Genomic DNA, 21,243 nt, shown 5'->3' on the forward strand with positions numbered 1-21,243 from the left:
CTCAGCGATATATAATATATATAAACTATTACTATTATTTTAACTAAACTATTATAAAATATTACCCAGTTCTGACCAAACTATATTACAAAAAGTGATCATTTTGTGTGTATGGAGACGCTGTCACTTCTTAGTCTCGTACCCAGACCTTCCACGTCCAAAAGGTTCCGCATTTTAGTTCCTTGCTAGGATCTGGGTACAAGATTACTTGCTTCTTATGGGGTTAAAGGGACCTCAAACATTTTCAAGGGGGGAGAGGGGCTCCGATTTTTTTTTTAATCTCAGATTAAGCCGAGTAATATCTCAAGTTACTTTAATTTTAAAAACTGCTGGTCAAGTAATGACATGCGTCATTGCCATTGCAAAAATTTTGGTTTCAGGCAAGCAGTAATAATAAAATGAAAACGCACAAGCCTTCTTTTTTGTAGGGGGTAGGGGGGTGTTCTGGATCTTTGCCGGACCCCCCCCCCCCAGATCTGTCACTGGATAAGGTTGTGGGTTACTCCGCCGTCATGTAAAGTCGCAAACATCCTCGGATCACAAGGATACTTCACTTTTTACTGTTAGTTGTTGTTGATGTACTCTTTCATGAAAAAGGACTATCGGGGCCTTCTAAATTGTAAAAGTTTGAATTTTTGGTGTTTACAATCAGTCGATACAGCATGATCTTATCGTCAACAAGGAATACTTCATCGCCAGCTTGGTTAGCTCTATTTTTACAGTTCTCAGATTGTAATCAAATGTGTTAAACTCACACATAAGCATACCTACGACTGTTTGTTACATACTTATCACATCAATATGTTTGCGATCATCTTGTATATTACAGTAAACGGTTTGAACCCGGTGGTAACATGTAATAATGTAGTTTGATCGTCCGGGTGAGTGTAGTCCTGAGAAGGACTGTTGTCGGTAGTGGTCACTGACGTTTCGACAACCTGAGCGGAAGTCATCATAAGAGTCAAGGGCAGAGTCATCATCTTGACTCTGATGATGACTTACACTCAGGTTGTCGAAACGTCAGTCACCACTACCAACAACAGTCCTTCTCAGGACTACATTCACCCGAACGATCAAACTACACTATTACATCTTGTATATTTGCTTATGGGGTAGAAAAATATACCGATTTTTATTTCAATGGAGAGCTATTTTGAGAAAAACGTTACCGAACATCGTTAGGATATGAAATACAGGAAAGGGAGACGATAATTACATTTTTACAAACGTTGGTAAAGGGGGGATTGGTTTCAAAGGTCGTTTCATTCTAAAGTCTAAATACACATTTTGTCTGTGTCCTTTAATTTACATTTTATATAACTGTTATTATCATTACAATTAATTTTTTTGCCTTCCTGTACCCTATAAGACTTATGACCCCGCACAGTCTTGCTCCGCCCACGCTTCTCTCGTTTGCTTAAGTCAGTCGGGCATTCCTTGCTTATTGTCTCCAGAGACTGGTTTATTTGAGGAAAAAAACAACAAAAAATCAGTCACTAGCAATGACAAAAGGCTTCAAATCCTATGCAACTAAAATCAAACACATCTTATTTCTATCTGCACAATAGTCAGCTTTAAAGTGGTAGCCAGGTCAAATAATATACCCACCCTGTGCACCAAAACTGGGAATTTCTCCTATTTCTTCAGGAATTTCAAAATCTTCATGTATTCCTGAAAGTTAAAAGCATCACCAGGAAAAGAATATTGAATAATTAATACTTGGGACTATCAATTCAGTAAACACTTCAACTTAAACTGTAAGGTAAAAGTCATACGACTAAGACATATTCAAATTACGTAAATGTGCACTGTATTCCTGATCATGGGTCAGTGGATTACAAATAATACAGAATAAGCGTCAATATCTTTAGACATTTCACTTAAAATGAAAATCGACGACCTTTGTATCGTCATAGGATCATCACAACCAATTTTGTAGCGAAACAAATCACTCAACAAGTACACACACCTTCAACTCGGCTACAAGAAGCTGAACGAACGGGTGTTTTTTTTAACTAAGCAAGGCAAGGACGGTACTTGCATCTCTGAGTACGATGCTCAGTTACTGAGTCAGTATAAAAATCAAATTCGCTTTGCTTTTTTTCTTCTTTTAGGGGGCTCTCATCTCGCCGAAAGAGCTTTCGCTTCTTCGATAAGATCGTCTAAACTCTTGCCTTTCTCCGCCGCCATTTTGGATTAAATTTATCTCATGAACAGTTTTCAAGTTCACCCCGGTCACTTGTGATGAAGAATTACACTAAGATAATTCTTCAGTAGGGGGAGGAGATCGCGTTTGTTAGTAGGGAGTTTTAGATCCACGTTTGTTACTGCGTACTTGTGACCGCAAACTTTTAGGAGTAACGTGACCAGACTCTAGCGGTCACGTTCGCTGTTTGCCGTCCACGTTTTCAGGTACTTCAACTCCCTCGACACTTTTTTCTTCCTGTTCGAAAGTTCTCACGTATGTCCTTTAAATGTATGTGAGGTGAAGTATTTTCTTTATAACCAATCCTTTGGAGACGCCAATAAACCAATCTTATAGCCACATTTTGGGTTTAAAATGAGGGACCTCCATCCTCTGTGTAATTCAAGATGGCGGCTCTAATGTTGATTTTTTTTCAGGTGAAAGCCAACTTCGATCTAAAAAAGCTGAAAGTCTCGAAACTTCTAACCTCTTACCACAAAATTACTTACCGCGGTTTGACTTTAGGGGTGAACACAAAAGTGGATCTCGCACAGTATACCCCACGGTCGTGTGGTAACGTGAAAGACTGGTGACTAGGACAACAATTTTAGCCATGATGGAAGGCAAAAATGAATTTGGCGCGAGAATGGTGGTGTTTGAAATCGTGGAAAGGGACTTATAATCGACAATAGAAAATCAGATCTGTGTCAGAAAGATAAAGAAGTTCTTATGATGATCAGTTCTGTCAAAGTAGAGAAGTTTGAGCCTTTCGGTAAAGCTTTCTGTTCCCGGCATCCATTTGCGTCTCTTCCCAAGACTAGCAATAAACGATCGATCCTTGAGAGCGAAATCGAACCGGTAAGTCAGCCTATATCGCCAAAAGCACCTATTGAACGACTTTTAAAAAGAGAAATGAACGATGGTTTGAGATGGTGTGGCTCCTTAGCTTGGAGATCAACCCAGTAAATGATCGACAAGTTCACCTGAAATTAATTAGCTTCTTACAATTGATGACATCCTCGCTCAATCATGTGTATGTACATTGTAAGTTTCCCCTTCCCCCTAGAACACGAGCTGTTTTTTATTCTTTTATCGATTCGGTTTATGTGGGTAACTTTTCCTGTGTGTAAGTGCACTTATAGTTTCCATGGTACGAAATTTTGTCTGTCATGATCATTTGTGAACGCCTGCGCAATTGAGTAAAGAGAGGTGACTTCTTTAAGGGTATTAAAGTTTTTCCTCGACAAATTGGGGCATATGTCAGTCTTACAAATGAAATCCTCTCCAGATGTCAAATTGTCTTAAATGGAAAATTTATAGAGATTTCAACCTATAGAGATTTTAAATCGGGAGATGTTTATTATCGCAACAGCCCCAACTATTATTCATTCTGTTTATTTTACCCATGTCCTTTCAATGGCAGTGCCCCCCCCCCTTCCCCCACCCCACCTCTCCAACAAGAAATCTTAATTATTAAGGAGTATGTATGAGACTATTCCTTTGATAATCTTGCAAGGGACTGTATTCAAGATGCAAGCACTATGCATTTGATCGAATTGGGGAGTGGGGGGAGGGGGAGTGGGGAATTTTTCAACAGGATCAGTTATTAGCGGCCCAATTTAATCACCAGCAGGACAGGGTGTATACCATGCTTTAAATTGGACAATATCATTCAATAGATGTGTCCTACTTTTGCTTAATATGGTTGCCTATCATTTGATTTTTTTTTATTGCAAAGTGGATACCACTCAGTTCTGTTTCCATGACTAGTAAAACTCGTTGCAGATTGTGTTTTTTGAATCCTGAAATCATCTGTTATAATATCATCAACCTTTTTCACTAGACTTGCAAATGGGTTTTGAGGTCCACGAAAGATCACCCAGAGTGCTATGAGGAGGTACACTATATATATATATATATATATTTCTTTTTTTTAAATTCCATAAGCATTTATTGAAGAAACATTTGTCCAGAACTAAACTTATATTATATTACTCTACTTACATTTCTTGACATCACTCTATTTATTACATTACTGTACTTATTGGATTAATCACTGGTACTTATTTCTTACCTATACTAACAGTCACTTACTAACAGTCACCTACAGCGTAGTGCTATTTACATTACATTACTAAACAGAACATGACTTACAGTACATTACAATACAAAACTTGCAATTCACTAGTTAAGCTCACTTGCCTACTTATAGTTACTTGAAGTATTTTACAAATAGGTATACACAGTATATGTTCTGTTTGCATTATGATTGCTGTATGTCAAGTAATGTCAGAAGTGATTAGTATGAAACTTCTCATAATATCCTTGCATTATCTAGCAAACAGGTAATAAGAAACTAAAACTTATCAGGTAAAAGGTGTTATCCTGATCTAATACCAAATTCTTACTATCGATTTACAAGAAAATGTATAGCAGCTGAAGGAGAGAATTAACAATCAGATCTTGGGAGTTAAAAGGTTAACTCCCAAGATCTGATTGTTAATTCTCCTCTCTTGCTGCTACACATTTCCTTGTAAATTATTTATGAGAACTTGGTGCTAGATCAAGATAACAGCTTCTACCTGATAGGTTTGAATATTCTCATCACCTGTTTGCTGAATAATGCATGGATATTGTAGGGAGAAGTTTTATGTTAATCACTTCTGGGAGTTAAAGGGTTAAGATAGGGTACAAATTATGAAGGGGGACTCATTTATGATTGAGAAGGCTCTTGATAGTGGAATGGTCCCTCTTTGAATTTTTTATACTGTGGAAGTTTCTAAGTGTAATAATTAGTTGTCATTACAACTAGAACCTTAAGTCATTGTTCTGGCTTGGATATAGCAAACAGGCATGTTATTGATTCATGATAAGAGGAAAGTATTATGATAATTTTTCTCAATTATGTAGAGGAAATTTTCGTTGTTGCTTTGATTTCAGTTATTTATGCAAGGTAACACTGTTGTTTGGAGTGTTGGAAAGTCTCAGACAGTGAGAACAGTGCAGAAATGTTATTCAGCCATGTCTCTGATAGTAGATTGTTTGTGGTGCACATTTAGCCTTCCATCTGAATATTGCAACAGAGGAGAGAATCAAGTTTCATCTGGTTTGTTCATTATTTTATTTCTTTTGCTGTCACACTGGTGAAATTGTTTTGAACATGGATTGTAAATGAAATTGTTTGGCACATGTATTTTACCCTTAACCCTTTCACTCCCAAGATCTGATTAGTAATTCTCCTTGCTATCTGCCATACAATTCGTACGATGTTAGTTCAGAGAATTTGGTATTAGATCAACTAATAATCCCATGATTTATATTCTTCTCTATTCTCATCACCTGCCTGCTTGATATTGTTTTGATATTGTGAGGAGAAATTCTGTCTTGGTCACCTGTGGGAGTGAAAGGGTTAACCTCTCAGAGTGAGTGACCAGTAGTTAATTTCTCCTCACTGTATCATCCTTCAATCAAATATTAACCCTTTACACCCAAACATCATTATGCATATTCTCCACACTGTTCTCTACACATTTCCTAGGTTTTAACAAGGAGAATTTGTAAAACCATCAAGAGCCATGCTAGTTGCTGATCATTTCTGTTATTCTCATGACTTTAACATTTGATTCAAGGGATAGAATGTAAAGAGAAATTAGAACCTTCTCACTCTTAGGGATTAAAGGGTTAAGGTCATAAAGATAAAGGAAATGGTCACTAACCAAAGAGGCTCTTGACTAATAAATGAATTCTCCTTATCAAAACCACAGAAATATACAGAGAGCAGTGGTGAGAATATGCATACTAATGTTAGGGTATAGAGGGTTAATTTCTTGGACAGCCTGCATGATTTCAGATTGTTTTTGCTGCTTGTGGGGGGTTTAACCGTTTAACTTCCAAGATCTCATTAGTATTTCTCCCTACTGTCTGCCTTAAAATACTTATGATTTAAATTTAGAGAATTTGGTATTGGATCAACTTGTAGTCCCCTAATTGAGTTTTCATCTTTATTCTCCCCACTAGTCGGCTTGATTCTTTGTTGATATTAAAAGGAGAAATTATGTCCTGGTCACTTATGGGAATTAAAGGGTTAAAAAATACGAGGGGCATTTACTATGTTTTTTAATCATGCAAATGACACACCTAATGAAATTGGAAATGCATTATTGCACATTAATTGTGGGAGGCACTGCAACCTGAATGTTGGTTTGCTAGACTCCCAGTCAAGAGGTCCTGCAGACATGCCTGGATCATTGCATTCACTCGCTGTGCCTCTCTTCACCCTAGAGTAGAACATTGCCCCATTCCTGTTTTGTTGTTAATCTGATCTGTGATATTTTACAATTTCTAGGGGAAACATTACATAGCCTTTGTGTCGTCCAGAATGACTGTATTGATGTGCTGACTGAGGATGGTGCTCTATTTACCATAACCCTTCCATTTCCAGTAAGTAATTAATAGTACTAGAAATGTTGTTTCAGGAAAAATATTGTTTGACTTGTAACTTCACAAATCACTAAAACAGGACAAACAATTTAGTTAATTTTAAATGGTTCAATGCAGTCTGACCAAAGTCTCTGAAAAGAGTTTTCAAAGCACATTAGGGTATAGTTTGCTACGGATGATGCACAATATTAATTTGCAGTGATAAAATTCAAATCAGGATAGATGAATGCATAATTACCAGTGATCCTTGAAAACTGAATCTTCTCAGGCTCTGGCTAGCTAAAAAAATTTCCTTTACCGTTCAACTCCCAAAAGTGATGAAAAAGTAACTTCTCCCTACAATATCCATACACTATCCAGCAAACAGGTAATGAGAATACTCATATATATTAAGTAGAAGTTGTTATCTTGATCTAACACCAAATTCTCTTAATTTATTTACAAGGAAATGTGTGGCAGGTAGAGGGGAAAATTGACAATTAGATCTAGGGAGTTAAAGGGTTGATTTAAAAAGTCACTCTGTTGTCAATGAATTCATTATAAAAAAAAACAATGGAATTGCAAATTTCTATGTCAGTGGTGAACTTTAGGAAATCAGATGAAATTGCCTCTCATATTCAATTTTTCCACATTAAAATTCTTAAAACAAAACAATAGTAGAGATTTTTGCTGTAAAACATGACACTATTTAATCAGCTTTGTGTCTTCATTTTGGGACTGAATGACCCACATGTCTTGAATTCTCTGTCCAGGTGAAACAAGTGGTTGCTTTGCAAGAGGGATTGTTGCTTGAGAGAGCAACAGCACCAGGAGAAATCACTGGGCAGAGGAGGTAATTGAGAGTAACTGAATAGTTACTTAAAGTGATGTGATAGTGACAAAATTACAATTTTTTTTACCTGGATAGCTAATTATGTCACTGATCGAGGATGTTTTTTTTTTCTAGGGATGTCCCTACAATGTTTAGTGTCCTGCATCCTTTGGATGAACCAAGACCTATCACATCTAAAGTGGAAGGTACTTTTGTGCATGTAAATTGTACTTGCAATAGAAAATACTTTCAAAATAGCTTAATGTTCAGTGCACTCAATTTGCAATCAAAAAGCCTGTCTTTGTGTTCTAGACAAATCATTATGTTCTTGTGCAGAGCATCTTTAAAGTGGAAACTCCCCTCCCAGGAGTAAAAACTGGTAACAATAGTGTCAGTAATTAACAATTACTCAACCAAATTGGAGGTGAATAATGGTGGATATTTACCAAGCCATGAAGCGGCAATTTTGTCTTGTCTGCTGCTAGGAGGTGAATAGTACCTGCTATTCACTTCTGAATGAACCAATCAGTGAGCATGAAAAGCACTATTCACATGTGTGGTATATACTTATTTCTGATTTAAATATAATGGTCTTATTTTTCCTTACATAGGAAAGATCTTCTACATCTGTGACCCAGCGGTTAGCGTGGTATTTTCATGCAGTGATCCTCCACTAGTCATGACATATGACTTTGTCATTGGTTTACATTCAGTATGGCATGTGACCAAAGCAACAGCTCAAGTGAGGCTACATTTCATTACTAACAGCTCCATCTGTTTCACCAAAGTTTGGATTTTTCTGTATGATTTTGAACAATTCCTTTGGCTTCAGAGACCCATTTACTTTGTCCTGATTTCCATTTGCACCACTGCTCCTTCAAACCTGTGATAAGCGTGTTAATAATGACTACTGGAGAAGAAAAATCTTCAAATGAAAGTGACCTACATTCCCAGATAAACAATGTAATTAAGGGGGGGGGGGGGAAGTTTCTGAAGAAACTGTGGTGCTGCATCAGTAGGGGAGTATAAATACTTTAGATAATTTTGGTTCTATCAACTGAGTTGATTAAATGTTAATTGGCCACCGTAAAGAGTTGCAAAGCTGATGTTTTGAGCATTAGACCTTCCTCATTGTGAACTTGGGACACTTCTCCAGACCAACATCTATCATATTTTTGTCCTTCTCCCCTCCTACAAACATTGCAAAGGGCAGTGGAGGCAACTTCTCACTCTTTGTTATCTGTTATTTAGGAGTTGTCAAACTTGTCTTTTGTGTAACCTTAGTTTCGAAAAAAATCTATTAAAATATAGGATCTAGAACTGTCAGTTTCATGCTTATTTTTCTCTCCTACTGAAATACTCAAGGAGTTGCCTCCTTCCACAGATTTCATTTTAAGCATAATGTGCCAACCAACTTTTTGAGGAAACAATCATATATAAATATATACATATATAAATCTCTGGCAATGCATGTTTTTCCAAACTAAACAATAATGCTTTGCTATTTTTATAGGACTGCCCAGAATCTCCAACACATGTAGAGCACCCTTCAGAATTACATTTTAGCAACATTTTTCATCATCCTACTCCATTGCTATCAGCTGGTGCTCACTCTCGATTATCTGTAGCCACTCCTACCCAGTCCTTCTCCCCATTCAACCCTTTCACTCCGACATCAGCTGTCAAAGCTCATTCTCGTGTCCAGTCTCCTGCACCAGCTCATTTGTTATCATCTGCTTGGAGTCAGAGATCTTTAAACATGACAATATCTCCTGCGGTTGGTAAGTTATGATCATCTGTCTTGTTTTTTCAGCATTCATGCATTGAATAATTCTTCAAGCTTCTTGAAACCTTACCCTCCAAAATCAAAACTAGAAATGTGGTTCTTGAATCTTGGATAAACAAGACTTTAAACTCAATCCTTGATACCTGAAACTGCTCACACCTTGAGTTAGTAGCACAGGAATTAAAATGGGTATGGGCGAACATTTAGAAAAAAAGAGAAATTGGTGGAGGGGGGGGGGAGGGAAGGGAATAGCCTTGTAATTTAGGGGGAGTAGTAGTAATACTCTTAGTCACTTCATGTTAGGGTAACCGGCAGGGATAAGCTCTGGCTGGGTGGGCCACTGGGCTCAAGTACTGAATTTTTCTTTTTTTTTTTGTTGAAAGTCTGTTATTTACTTAAGCTGAATGGCCCATCCAGCCCAAGCTTATCCCCAGGGTAAGGGAGTATGGCTACTCCCCCATGGGTAGGATGCAAGTCCATCGAGACTTACCCCCTAGCATTTTGACAGACTTTCTCAACAGTTTGCCAATTGCCATTTATACTCTGCGGTGGAGAAAAGCACTGTCAGAGTAGATTGAATGTTTTGAACAAAACAAATGTTGTGGCTAGGACACAAGCTTAGACTTCTCAACCCACAGGCAAGCATGCTTACCATCAGGAGACTGTCTCCCACATTGAGGAGTGGTAATACCCCTAATTCCTTCATGCTGAAGAAAGTAAAGCAACCTGTGATGGTAAACTTTTGTTTTGTAGATTCTCCAGTAAGGGTAGGACTGAGGTCACCTGCTCCTTTCTTTTCCCCACCCATGTCATTCTTTTCAAGCAAAGAAGAATCATCCTGGGACAGCTTTCAGCCATTGTCCCCAGATGTCTGCCTCACCCAGGTTTGGCAAGAAACACAAGTGGCTGTCAGGTATAATACTCTTAATATACTCTTTTTGGATTGGGATTTGAATCAGTAAGTTGTGCTTTTTTGGGAGCAGCGAGTGATCTCAAAAGGAAAGCATTGGGACTTTTCAATAGGTTTCATGCATCTGGTGCAGAGTCCACTGACTGTGTGTCAATATTAATCTGTTTTCAATTGTTACACTTTTATTCATGTATAAGTCTGAAAATTGTGCCCCAATTAAAGAGAGATTTAAAGTTATTTTGTGAATGCCAATTTTACCTTATCCTGTTTTAATTCTAGATATGGTACAAAAGGGAAAGCTTCCAAAGCATTCTTAACAAAAGACAAATCTGGTGCCACATTTCTTTGTTACCTTCTTGGGCAGTTAGAAAAATTAAGGTAATGGCTCTTGTTCAGTGAAACTTATCACTTATTTACACACTCTAATGCAGAATTTGGAATTTTAATAAATACATGAATCTACAAAAGTTAAGATCAATATTACAGGTATGTGTTTCAGCTAAATATGCAGAACTGAAAAATGTCTGACCATAACCTATTCAATGTCTTCTGAAGTTCAGTTAAAAGTGGCTTCCTGTGTCAAATTAAGCTTAAAGGTGATGAAATCCCTGATCCAAGTCATTTTCATCAGCATTTTCATCAATATTTTCATACTTTAGTTTAAATCATTTTTGTGCCCACTTTTGCAGAGGGGTTCAGGTTATTCAGGAGAGGGACTGTGTAGATTTGAACAATACATTTGAGATTCCTGCTAAGGATGCTGTTCCAGTTGAGGTAACAGTGTAAAGTAAATGGGATTGTTCACATTTTCCTTCTTGCATGTCTGCCGTCAATTTAGCACTAAACAGCAAACAGTTGAGTCCTTACTCACTGTACTATTAATAAGTTATAAGGTAAGAACCAATCACAATAGGTCTATAATTCAGTTTATCACCTACATTACAAGTGGTAATGTTGTAAAACAAGTGATAATACCCTCTATTATGTTTAACTTTCTAAAGTTTATCAGTGGAATTTTGTTTCTCATTTATAGAAATTAAATGTGATGCTTGTTCTGGAGCCAAATTATTCACTAGTCATTTACAGTGGAATGATTAAGGTACTGAAAGAGTGGTTTATTGAATTTTAGATAAGTGACATAATTTGATGTTATCAACTGAGCTGATATGTAATTTGGCCATAGTAAAGAGTTTGAAAGCTGGCGTTTTGAGTGTTAGCCCTTTGTCAGGGCAAAAGACACAGGGTTAATGCTCGAAACTTCAGCTTTTCAACTCTTGACGGTGGTCAATTTATGATATAAACTCAGTTGATAATACCAAATTACCCTGTTATACTCTCCCACTGACACAGCACCACAGCTTCTCTAGAAACTCACTCCCTTTATAATAATAATAATAATAATAATGATGATAATAACAATGATATTAATAATCAACTTTATCTAACGAGGGTTACGCAAAGCAGTAAATATACTGAAGAACCAGTGGCCCTCAATAAATAGTACAAATTTAAAAACTAATAACATTACATGAAAGCATCAAAGACTAACCATGTAAGGAGTTATTAAAATACAACTATAATATAAAAGTTAAAATTTAAACTATCTTGCATATTAAAACAGCAAAGATAAGGCTAGTTAATAAAATATGAAATTTAAAATGAAACGACATGATTTAAAATTACATGACAAAAGTCTTTATAACTATTCACAAAATGTTCTAACATGGATTTCTTGAAGCCTATAAGATTCTGTTTGTTTCTGATCTCACTGGGGATCTTATTCCAGAGGTGAATGGTCGATACTGTGAAGGACCTCCCATGTTTGCTCATTCGTTCATTAAGATCTGCATTTCTTTAGTCATTTAGATTATTGATAATATTTACAAAACTGACAGATGCATTCTGTAAAACCCGTAGGGCTGTCAAGTAAATTTGCCAATTTTGCCATTGTTGGAAGTTGATCAATCATTGCATTTCAATACACCTGAGAAGGTAAAGAGACTATTGATTGCTTTTTAGTTTTTTCAATGTCAGGGATTTTGAGATGTTTATATGGACTCTAAAGGAAAGGACAATTATTAAGGAGTTGGGGGCAAGAATTCTTGGATGCTGCTGTACCTTTATATCTCTATACTAGTGTAGTAATGCACTTTATGACTGAGTGTCATGAAATCAAAACCAAAGCAATCGCAACAACCAACCATAACAATGAGAATATTGGAATATTGTTATAACTCGCAGTAAAAACAAGCAAACTGCCCCAAGTGTGGGAAAGAGCAGGTGACTAAGTTTTGAAGCAGTTAGTTTTGGTTTTGAATCTTAAAGTGGCACAAGTTTCTGAAAAACTATGGAACAAAAAAAAAAAAAGAAGCAAATCCAAAGCAATCCTGGATTACTTTTGACACTCAATTGCTCTGTCATCTGGAAGCAAGTTTCACTGTTTTGGATGTGATTTGTCCACTCTTTCTAAGCTGGGAGGCAACGAGAGCAAGGGCATGTGTACTTGTACCCCAATGTCAGTCAAAGCCTTGTTCAGTATGTGGTTCTTTAAGTTTTTCCAGCCCTTCCATTTTGCCTTTTGGTCATTTTGCATTTTTTTGAGATAATCTTTCTTTGTTTGATTCACATTTTCTTGTTCAGAGAATGTTTGATTCACATTTTCTTGATTCTATGTCAGTGAATGTTTCATCATCTCATCAGGTTTTGTCATTTTCATCAATTAAGCTGAGCAACAATGAAGTTAGCATGGATGGTGAGTTAACAGAATTATGTACATTGGTTCTGATGACTTTTGATATTGCCTATAAGTACAGAATTAAATGTTCTTGTTTGCCTTTTTATTGCCATAGATGTAGAAGGTAAACCATCACTGGGAAATGCATTACAGGATGTGAAAATTTTATCACTGAGAGATCCAGTGTCTGAAACTTGTAATCTGGTAATTAATCACATTATTATATTGATTTTTGATGCTTTAACCACAGAATTGAAATGATAGTTGGGAAGAAAAAGAGGAGACAGACATTTAGCAATTAGTTTGAATGCGGGAGAAGAGAAAGAGTCTAAATCCTCTATTTTTTTTTAATAATAATACTAATAAATTTTACAGTACTCAAGAGTACAATGTAATACAATACATTACTTTCAATACTGCTTACTTGCATTAATGACAATACACTATTAATATCACTTATGGCTAATTACATACATTACTTACAGTATTTACAATACTGGTTACTTACACCACTGGCAATTACCTCAATCCTCTATAAGAATTCAAACCATAGAGTCTGACTTGATTTTCTAGTTTGATGCTCAACCAGTCTGAACTTTAGACAACAATGAGGAATTAGTTGCCATTGGTAAATGGCAAGGGTATAGTCACAAATATTGTACCATTGTCATCTGTCAGTTACATAGAGTAACATTCCTGAGCTCTCAAATATACCTGATTAAATAATCAAATAAAGAAAAATTTTGACCTTTTGTAGGTATTGTCAGATGGATCAATATACAGAATTAAACTTCCAATATTGTCCCAAAACTTGGCAGGTTAGTACACAAAACTTTTTGTCAAAGTATGCACCAAATCTACCATGTTGCATTTTACTTCTCTTAAATGCTTCTTAGTTACAGCTTGTTTAGAAGCTTTGAAGTACATTCTTCCTGGGTTGTTGGTGATTCAGGCTCAACTGGCCTGTTATGCAGTGGCGCAAGTCCCTCATTTGCAAGATAGTGAACAAGAATGGAAGTGGTTTACAAAGTGTGTCTTAGAGTTAATGGGGTTTCAAACTGAGGACAAATTTAAGGTAATTAATTGCCATATTGTGGGGGCATCCATAAGGCACTGGGGCTAATCTCAGTTGCTCTAGCATGAAGTATTAAGAAGTATGGCTACTTCTTCCAAAACCATGTTTCTCTAAAAGTTAAGCCATTTTTTCTTCTGGGTGAAAGAGGTATTGTGAGAGTAGAGAGTCTTGCCAAGAAAATAATAATAATAATGACCTGGCCAGGAAAGCAAGACCTTGACTACGAGCCTGACACATCAACCATTAAGCTTCCATATCTACATATCTAGAGTTTTCATAAGAAATTACAACTTGTTAGCTGCCTTTGAAAGTAGTCAATACCTGAAAAGGTGAATTAAGGAGAATTTGAGTTAAACTTTACTGTTGAACTTAGAAATACCAGTTTGTCTTTGCTTAGTAATTTAAAAAAATTAATATTATTTTGGTTTTTTTTTTTTTTTTCAGAGTGACTCACCAGAATTGCCTGCAGCTAAAAAATCAAAAACCCAGGAAGAGGACCAGGTACAAGGAAAACGTATAGTTAAAGTGTTACTAAAGTTCTCTTCTCTGATGGGCAGAGGTTAATGGGTACTTCTTAAGTGTACCAATCTGCTTTATGTCTAATCATGTAAGCCCTTCTTAGAATGACATCATTTGTGTCTATCTAACACTGTTACTTTCACTCCGACTCATGCCCCCCACTTCTGGAACAAAGTGTCCTTAACTTATGAAAAATAATTTTTAAAGTTAAATTTAAGAGCATTAATGGGAATTAAGTGTTCACCTGCCACCATGGTAGATGAAATGACACTTCATGGTTGTTACTTTTGTCTGCATAATACTTTCAGTACTCTTTGAAAAAAAGACCTATTGTTTGATTGTAATAATGGCAACTTTATGACATCATAGAATTCAAAATCGTGCTTACTGAGGAATGCAGCACATCAATATTTCTTGTGTTTGTATCCAGTGTTGTTTCATTTTGGTCCTGGCAACTTCTTGCCGTAATGGAAGATTCCTTCTAGCATAAAGATATTAGTACACTCTCTCATGATAAAATCTTTGCATTTCATGTGCATTAAATTGTAGGCTTGGGAAATGTTGACAATGAGTGACTTTCATCAAAACATGTCAAGGCAAGGCATTGGACTGCCACCATTGTTAAACAAAGAGACCCCAGGGGAGGAGAAGCATTCCTTTCCTATGCAGTGAGTGACCATACAACTTTAGACAGTTCTTCTAAGCCAGGGATTTTGCTTGTAACAGCTGACCTTGTGCCCAACAAAGACAAAAACACAACAACGTGTCACCTATCGATATACGTGAAAAAAATTACGCTCGTGTGTTTGGCTGGAAACGAGTGCATTTCTCGTGAAACTCGAGTGCAAAGTTGTAACACGAGTGCAAATTACCAAACGCGGGCGTGCGCCGGCAAAATTTCGTCCGTCTTGACTCTCTGTGATACGTTTTTCATGTAGATTATTTAAGTACACTGCACCCAGACTGCCTGTGAGCCACAAATTCATAAAGTTTGTGCAGTAAGAGGTCTCAATTGGCTCATTTGAAACTAAAAGATCACGTCTAGGTTAAGCATGAAGTTCCCACAAGATCTATTTGATTAGTATGTGTATTAGTATGTGTATTAGTATATATTGATGAGCAGGTATTGGTATCTATTGGATTAACATGTTGAGCAAAGAGAGCGTTGGGGAAATCCTTGATGGCCTGTTTCAGAAGCACATTGTATCAGTTGGACCGTAGTACTTTGTAACTTTGTAAATACTGACTGGAGACAAACTTAAATGATATATATTTTGTTTTTTTCACAAATCAGTGAAGGAACATCTGTTCAGATTAAATAAATAAACATGTTTATTTCTACCTACTTAGAATTCAAAAAGATGCCCTTCTTCATAACCACATTTCCTCCATATTGTTTGCGTGGCATTTGATTTATGAGGTATTTTTGACTTATTAGACTTGGAATTTACAGTGATATTTTGTCATTGCCTAAAATTTACTTTTAAAATTTTTCCTCACTTTGTAGGATCTCAAATTAAATATTCTGGGGAAGGATTCTCTGTGTCCTATGGCTCAGTTTCTTTGTGACCTTGCATTGTGAGTTATTAGTCCTAATCAAACATTAATTTAAGTCCTTTTAATTTCGATTTTCATTTTCTATTTCTGTCCTCTCAAAAACAGCCAAACAGGAGGGTGGTCTAGGGACAATCTATCAATTGCCTAATGCTAATGCTAGTGGCAATCAATTTCAACTTTACTTTCACCTAAGAAGTGAAACTGTGGCCCGTCACATCCAAGTGAAATGATGAATGTGGTAGAGTTTTATTCTTCAGTTATGGTTAACTGGAAAAGTAACAGTTGGGAGATACACAAAGATGATTTCTGACCTTTTCAAGTTGTTCTTTCAATCAAGAAACCTGTAGGAACATTTGTGGTGATAAGCTTTACGTGTACTTGATATTGCAGAGCTCTTGGTTGGCATGCTTATGTTGAATATTACTGCAGGGACTTTCCTTCTCTTTTCCTTGGTTCACGGGATAGTCCTGCCCATATCACAAGAGGTAAAACGCTTCACGAGCCTGCGAATAGTGTTTCATACTTAGAGAAATTATGAAATAATATTCATAGGTTTGTGTAACATGCAAGATAACAGATAGTGTTGGGAAAAATATCAAAAAGCAACATAGCACATATCTGCACTTTAATGTGATAACGTTACAACATACTGGGCCATCTTGCATCTTTGATGAATGTGCACAACTAACTTTGATGACGTAGTCGAAATCTCACAGGTTTACGACTTGCTCAGAATACCATCGAAGGTTATGTTAGATTAGTGCGATTTCTCATCAATGGAGGAAAGCGTTGAAACGTGTAACCAAGTCATCATTGAAATAATCAGTTAAAGAGAGGGTTGTCGAGTCGCATTATAACAATTGCTTCTTGCGCGAACGGGCCTATGGACAAACGTTAGGTGAAGCATGACTAAATTTTCTCGACTTGATGGGTTACCACATCGTTAGAGGTATGGTGCTTCGCCGTGCGCGCCATGAGTTCCGCTATCTTGAGATGAGGTGTGTTTGGCCATCCCAACTTATATGATTGAGAATTCTTTTATTCCAAACGCTGAATTTTTTTTATGGTATTGTTACAGACCAGCAGAGTGAGATGTTTCTTCCTCTGTGTGAGAAGCCTCCCAGTATAATCCAATGGCTGTATAACTTTCTTAATGGACACCCGGTAAGAGAGAGATGGCACCGAAACGTTGTGGAATGAATCTTTCGTTCTTACGGACAAGACAATTGAAAATGAAACTGACGTTCTTCTGCTTCAAACACCAGGTTGAACCTTTTCCTGTGCTACCAAGAACTACCAAGCACACGTATAATATCATTATGGTGAGGATGGTTTATCTCTTCTTTAGTGGACGAATGGTCATCATAGCTACCTGATAAAAGCTTACATAACTTCGAACAGGATACAATAACTCATTTATCTTTAGCAATGCACCCACTGCACTGTTACCACAGGAAGATCTTAGGCTATATCCAATTCAAGCTTGATTTAATCTCAAGCTTTACTTTCATCTAACTTTCTACCGTATACTGTATTCATTTCATATAATTTTGTTGCGCAGTTTTTTTTGCCCCCTAATGTTGTTATTTGTTTTGCTTTATTTATGTCAAAGCTGTACTCACTTTTCAACAACATAGAAGACAAAAACAACCTTGAAGATGATGCAGACAAATTGTTCAAATGTATCAGCTATTCAGGTATCTCGTTACAATCTCGTTATTGTAGCATAACTAAAATATTTGTTTTAACGGCGAGAAGAACGCTATGCAATCGATAAATCTCTATCCGGTAGAACGCGCATCACGAAAAAGGAATGCAAACACCTGTCGACGAAATTCGGCGAAATTCCTGGCTTTTCGACGAATTCTTGACCGAAACGAAACTTCGACGACATTTCCGCGAATTTTCGAGGCATGTATTGTTTTGAACGGCTCGAACTTTCGGCGACAAATTCCTTGATGGCGTAAATGCGACTCGAAATTTCGAGCGAAAATTCGTTCTATGCGGCGAATTTTCGTGGCGAAAATTCGTTGTATTGTTCATTCTTCACAAAAAGATTTGGTTGAATTTGTGGTTGGTTACTACACTATGTAATACTCCCATAAAATTTCCCGCTACGATTCCAGTCTCCGCGCGCCCTATATTGTTTGCAACCATGGCAACACAGGTTGTTGTGTCGATGCGTTTGGGATCATGTACGCAAATGGGCCTTGATCTTTACTTTTGAAAGGATAACTTTAAAAGTGTAGGCTTTGACAAAATTTCATCGCCCATTAATTGACCATCTACTCGGCTAGATAAGGATGTTAAAATTTACAACTTTTGACCTTCCTTCCTGTAGAAGAGGTGATTGCCACTTTCAAGGAATCATTTGTAACCACACAGGAGAAGCTTAGGTGGTAAGATTAAAATGCGATCTTTGCTTATTACAGGCAGAATTATATTGCACGTGCAAAGGTGCAGTAAGATTGACGAGTAACTTTTCTTGGGTTTTGTTTTTTAAAACCCTAACTTTAGGAAGTAATTGAAGGAGAAGAAGAGTCAGCTTATGAAATGTCCACTGCATTATTCCTTTTATTATTAATATAAATATTAATATATTATTATCATCATTATTATCATTATCATTATTATTACTGTAATTGTAATTATTATCATTAACTTCGTATATTGGTAGAACATTATCTAATAAACAGGTGTTGAAAGTAGACCATATCATCATTGCAGGGTTTTATTTTGATGAAACACCAAATTCTCTTAGCTTCAGAAGAAAGAAACGTAAAACAACCAAAAGGGAGAGTTAGTTATGAGAACCTTTATTTTTTAGTTTTGATTCTGATGCTGATAAAGTGGTCGCATTCCTCGCGAGCAGTGGTAAGGAAACCATCCCTAATTTTGAGAATTATTTTATGGTCTTTTACTATAGTTTATTTTGATGGGTAAGGTAACCACTGTTTTTGTTACATTTCTATCATCTTCCGTTACCATGTGCAAGACGCGGTGACGTGCGGGTGAAGAGGTCTGGGTTCGAGATCTGGCCGAAACAAATGGCAAATTGTTAGGGAAGCCTGAATGCTGGAGGGGGGAGGGGGTTTAGACTGTGATGGACCAGAATCCCACTAAGGGGTAGTAGTAATACTCCAATTTACTTCATGCTAAGGAAGGTAAGCTCCGTCTGAGTGAGCCAATTGGCGCGAGTACGGATTTCACTTTTTATCATGGTGTTGCTTTGTGGATAAGGTAACCACTGTATTCTATAGAATCTTTTATCCGCCTTTACCATATTGTGGTTTGATGTGTTACTTCCATATTCTTCCATCTACTGTCAGGTTTGACTCGTAAAGACATCGACTGTTTGCCGTTTGGAGTCGCTCTGCCAATCAGAGAAGCTCTCCACCAGTCCGCAGACGACCCACCTCTAACTCTTCCAGCTGGTGCTTACCAGCTCATTGGTAAATAATTGTGTCAAGTGGTGCTTTCTATGTGGGGGATAGAGTCACGGCCTTAAATTCGTTTTTAGGGGTGGGGAATGAAAGTTATTACGTGTTATTCAGCTAGTGAAGATTTCATTAATTATTTTTTCCTACTTTAGGCCGTGAAGATCTTGCCTCCATGCTAATGACAGATGCAAAAAAACTAAATACTTACATCCCTCTGAAGGTATCTGGACACTTTTAGACCAATTGCTGCAGTAACTTTCGATTTTTCCATAGTCATTGAGCTTTAAGTCGCAATTTTAACTGAATTTGTATTTTTCTTTTTGGCTTGTTGTTGCCTCTTTGGTGTTCCTCTGTCTATCATGCTAATTTTCTGTAGTTTCCGTTAATCAGAAGGTAATATTGAAAGTTCCTCATGCAACAATTTCCTTAAAATTCTTTGACGCAGCTTCTTTGAGTTAATTTTGTCAGCAAGTTACTTTTTCTTGCAAATTCCTCGCTTTAAAAGAGAGATAGTGTCATACTTAAGTGCTACAGTAAATTTATGTCTTTTTGTCATGTAGAAAGCAACACTGAAAGATGGAGAAATAGATGACGGATTTAATATAGATGACGAGGTGAGGATGTTATGTTTAGCTATAATCTCTGGTATTTTTATGTTTCACGTGCATCATGTGCGAAGACGCGCTGGCCCAGCGATTAACGCGCTGAACTCCGTGTCAAAACTACCTGGTTCCAGTTGAGACAAAGCCGAGTTGCTGTGTTGTGTTCTTGGGCAAAAGACTTCATTCTCACAGTGCCTCTCTCTACCCAGGAGTATGAATGGGTACGGGCTTACTGTCTGGGAAAGCGGACGAAATGCAGGGGGGTTACCTTGCGATGGACCAGCATTCCATGTAGAGGGGGGAGGAGTGGTTATACTTCTAGTCGCTTCATGCTGCAGTAACTGGGATAAACTCCGGCTGGGTGAGTCACGTGGCTCCAGTACAGACTTACATAATGTTTCCTATATTTGAATTCGACTGGCCTTGTTTTTCAGATACTCCGCTTGCGCTTTGGTAAAGACTTGAGAGTCCAGGAGATGAAAAGACTGCTCCAGTCTTCCAAACCTGTCACAGTGAATGTTCTACAGAAGCCTGATGTCAGGTATGTATGATTGTCACATATCAACATAACTCTCGATTTTCAATGTCATATTAAACTTTCATGTATCACTCTGGCTGCCTTGTGTCATTTTCAGATGTCACAGTCGCGACACTATGAGTGCTGTGTGCCAGTTCCACACTTGCCTGTCCAATATGACTTTTGTATGTGTAATATAGAGTTGAAAAGCCGTTTTCCTCTGTCCGGTGTGGGTCTGCTAATTTCGTTCTGCTATTTATCTTTGACGGAGTAGACTCTCTTGGTAATTTAGCCCTCGCAGCAGACCCTCTATTTAACCTGATGCGAGTGATTCAACTGATACGTGCGAGAGAGAAGTCAGGCGCGCAAAGTTCAGAGAGAGATTTTTCCCGGGTGTTTGATCTCTCGCGCGTGTTTTACTGTCGTTCTCGCGGAGTGCCTTCCCCGCAGGCTACTGGGCATTAATCTTCACGACCAACTGCTTCATTCGTATTTCTTCTTAAACAAGGCATTATGTCTTATTTGGTCTCTGCAATCGTACGCTCAAATTCAAATTGCTTCTTATTCCAGAGACTATCAGGGCAAAAGATTCTCTCAAGAATCCCGGCTCCATGTCGCACTGTTATCACAACATATTACCGTGTCGTGTCGCCAGGTTTCAATTTCA

At 37.3% G+C, this 21,243-nt stretch overlaps 1 protein-coding gene across 1 annotated transcript in view; it reads left to right on the forward strand.

Moving 5' to 3' along the window:
• The first annotated feature begins 2,808 nt into the window (after nt 1-2,808).
• The window catches only part of LOC131784814 (anaphase-promoting complex subunit 1), a 34,567-nt gene continuing 16,132 nt past the window's right edge, over nt 2,809-21,243 (forward strand). Inside the window, exons 1-31 of the mRNA XM_059101645.2 lie at nt 2,809-3,043; nt 4,029-4,082; nt 5,126-5,291; nt 6,531-6,625; nt 7,378-7,457; nt 7,572-7,642; nt 8,048-8,178; nt 8,950-9,217; nt 9,976-10,135; nt 10,412-10,510; nt 10,822-10,906; nt 11,166-11,231; nt 12,050-12,124; nt 12,833-12,884; nt 12,982-13,070; nt 13,624-13,684; nt 13,763-13,941; nt 14,386-14,442; nt 15,010-15,128; nt 15,811-15,880; nt 15,968-16,038; nt 16,408-16,502; nt 17,096-17,181; nt 17,283-17,339; nt 17,630-17,714; nt 18,359-18,416; nt 18,845-18,891; nt 19,347-19,469; nt 19,610-19,677; nt 20,018-20,071; nt 20,494-20,600. Coding sequence (XP_058957628.2) covers nt 2,915-3,043; nt 4,029-4,082; nt 5,126-5,291; nt 6,531-6,625; nt 7,378-7,457; nt 7,572-7,642; nt 8,048-8,178; nt 8,950-9,217; nt 9,976-10,135; nt 10,412-10,510; nt 10,822-10,906; nt 11,166-11,231; nt 12,050-12,124; nt 12,833-12,884; nt 12,982-13,070; nt 13,624-13,684; nt 13,763-13,941; nt 14,386-14,442; nt 15,010-15,128; nt 15,811-15,880; nt 15,968-16,038; nt 16,408-16,502; nt 17,096-17,181; nt 17,283-17,339; nt 17,630-17,714; nt 18,359-18,416; nt 18,845-18,891; nt 19,347-19,469; nt 19,610-19,677; nt 20,018-20,071; nt 20,494-20,600 — 2,957 coding nt within the window. The 5' untranslated portion in view covers nt 2,809-2,914. The remainder of the gene's footprint in view (nt 3,044-4,028; nt 4,083-5,125; nt 5,292-6,530; nt 6,626-7,377; nt 7,458-7,571; nt 7,643-8,047; nt 8,179-8,949; nt 9,218-9,975; nt 10,136-10,411; nt 10,511-10,821; nt 10,907-11,165; nt 11,232-12,049; nt 12,125-12,832; nt 12,885-12,981; nt 13,071-13,623; nt 13,685-13,762; nt 13,942-14,385; nt 14,443-15,009; nt 15,129-15,810; nt 15,881-15,967; nt 16,039-16,407; nt 16,503-17,095; nt 17,182-17,282; nt 17,340-17,629; nt 17,715-18,358; nt 18,417-18,844; nt 18,892-19,346; nt 19,470-19,609; nt 19,678-20,017; nt 20,072-20,493; nt 20,601-21,243) is intronic.

Source organism: Pocillopora verrucosa, chromosome 7 (genome assembly GCF_036669915.1).
Source record: "Pocillopora verrucosa isolate sample1 chromosome 7, ASM3666991v2, whole genome shotgun sequence".
Taxonomy (NCBI): Eukaryota; Metazoa; Cnidaria; class Anthozoa; order Scleractinia; family Pocilloporidae; genus Pocillopora; species Pocillopora verrucosa.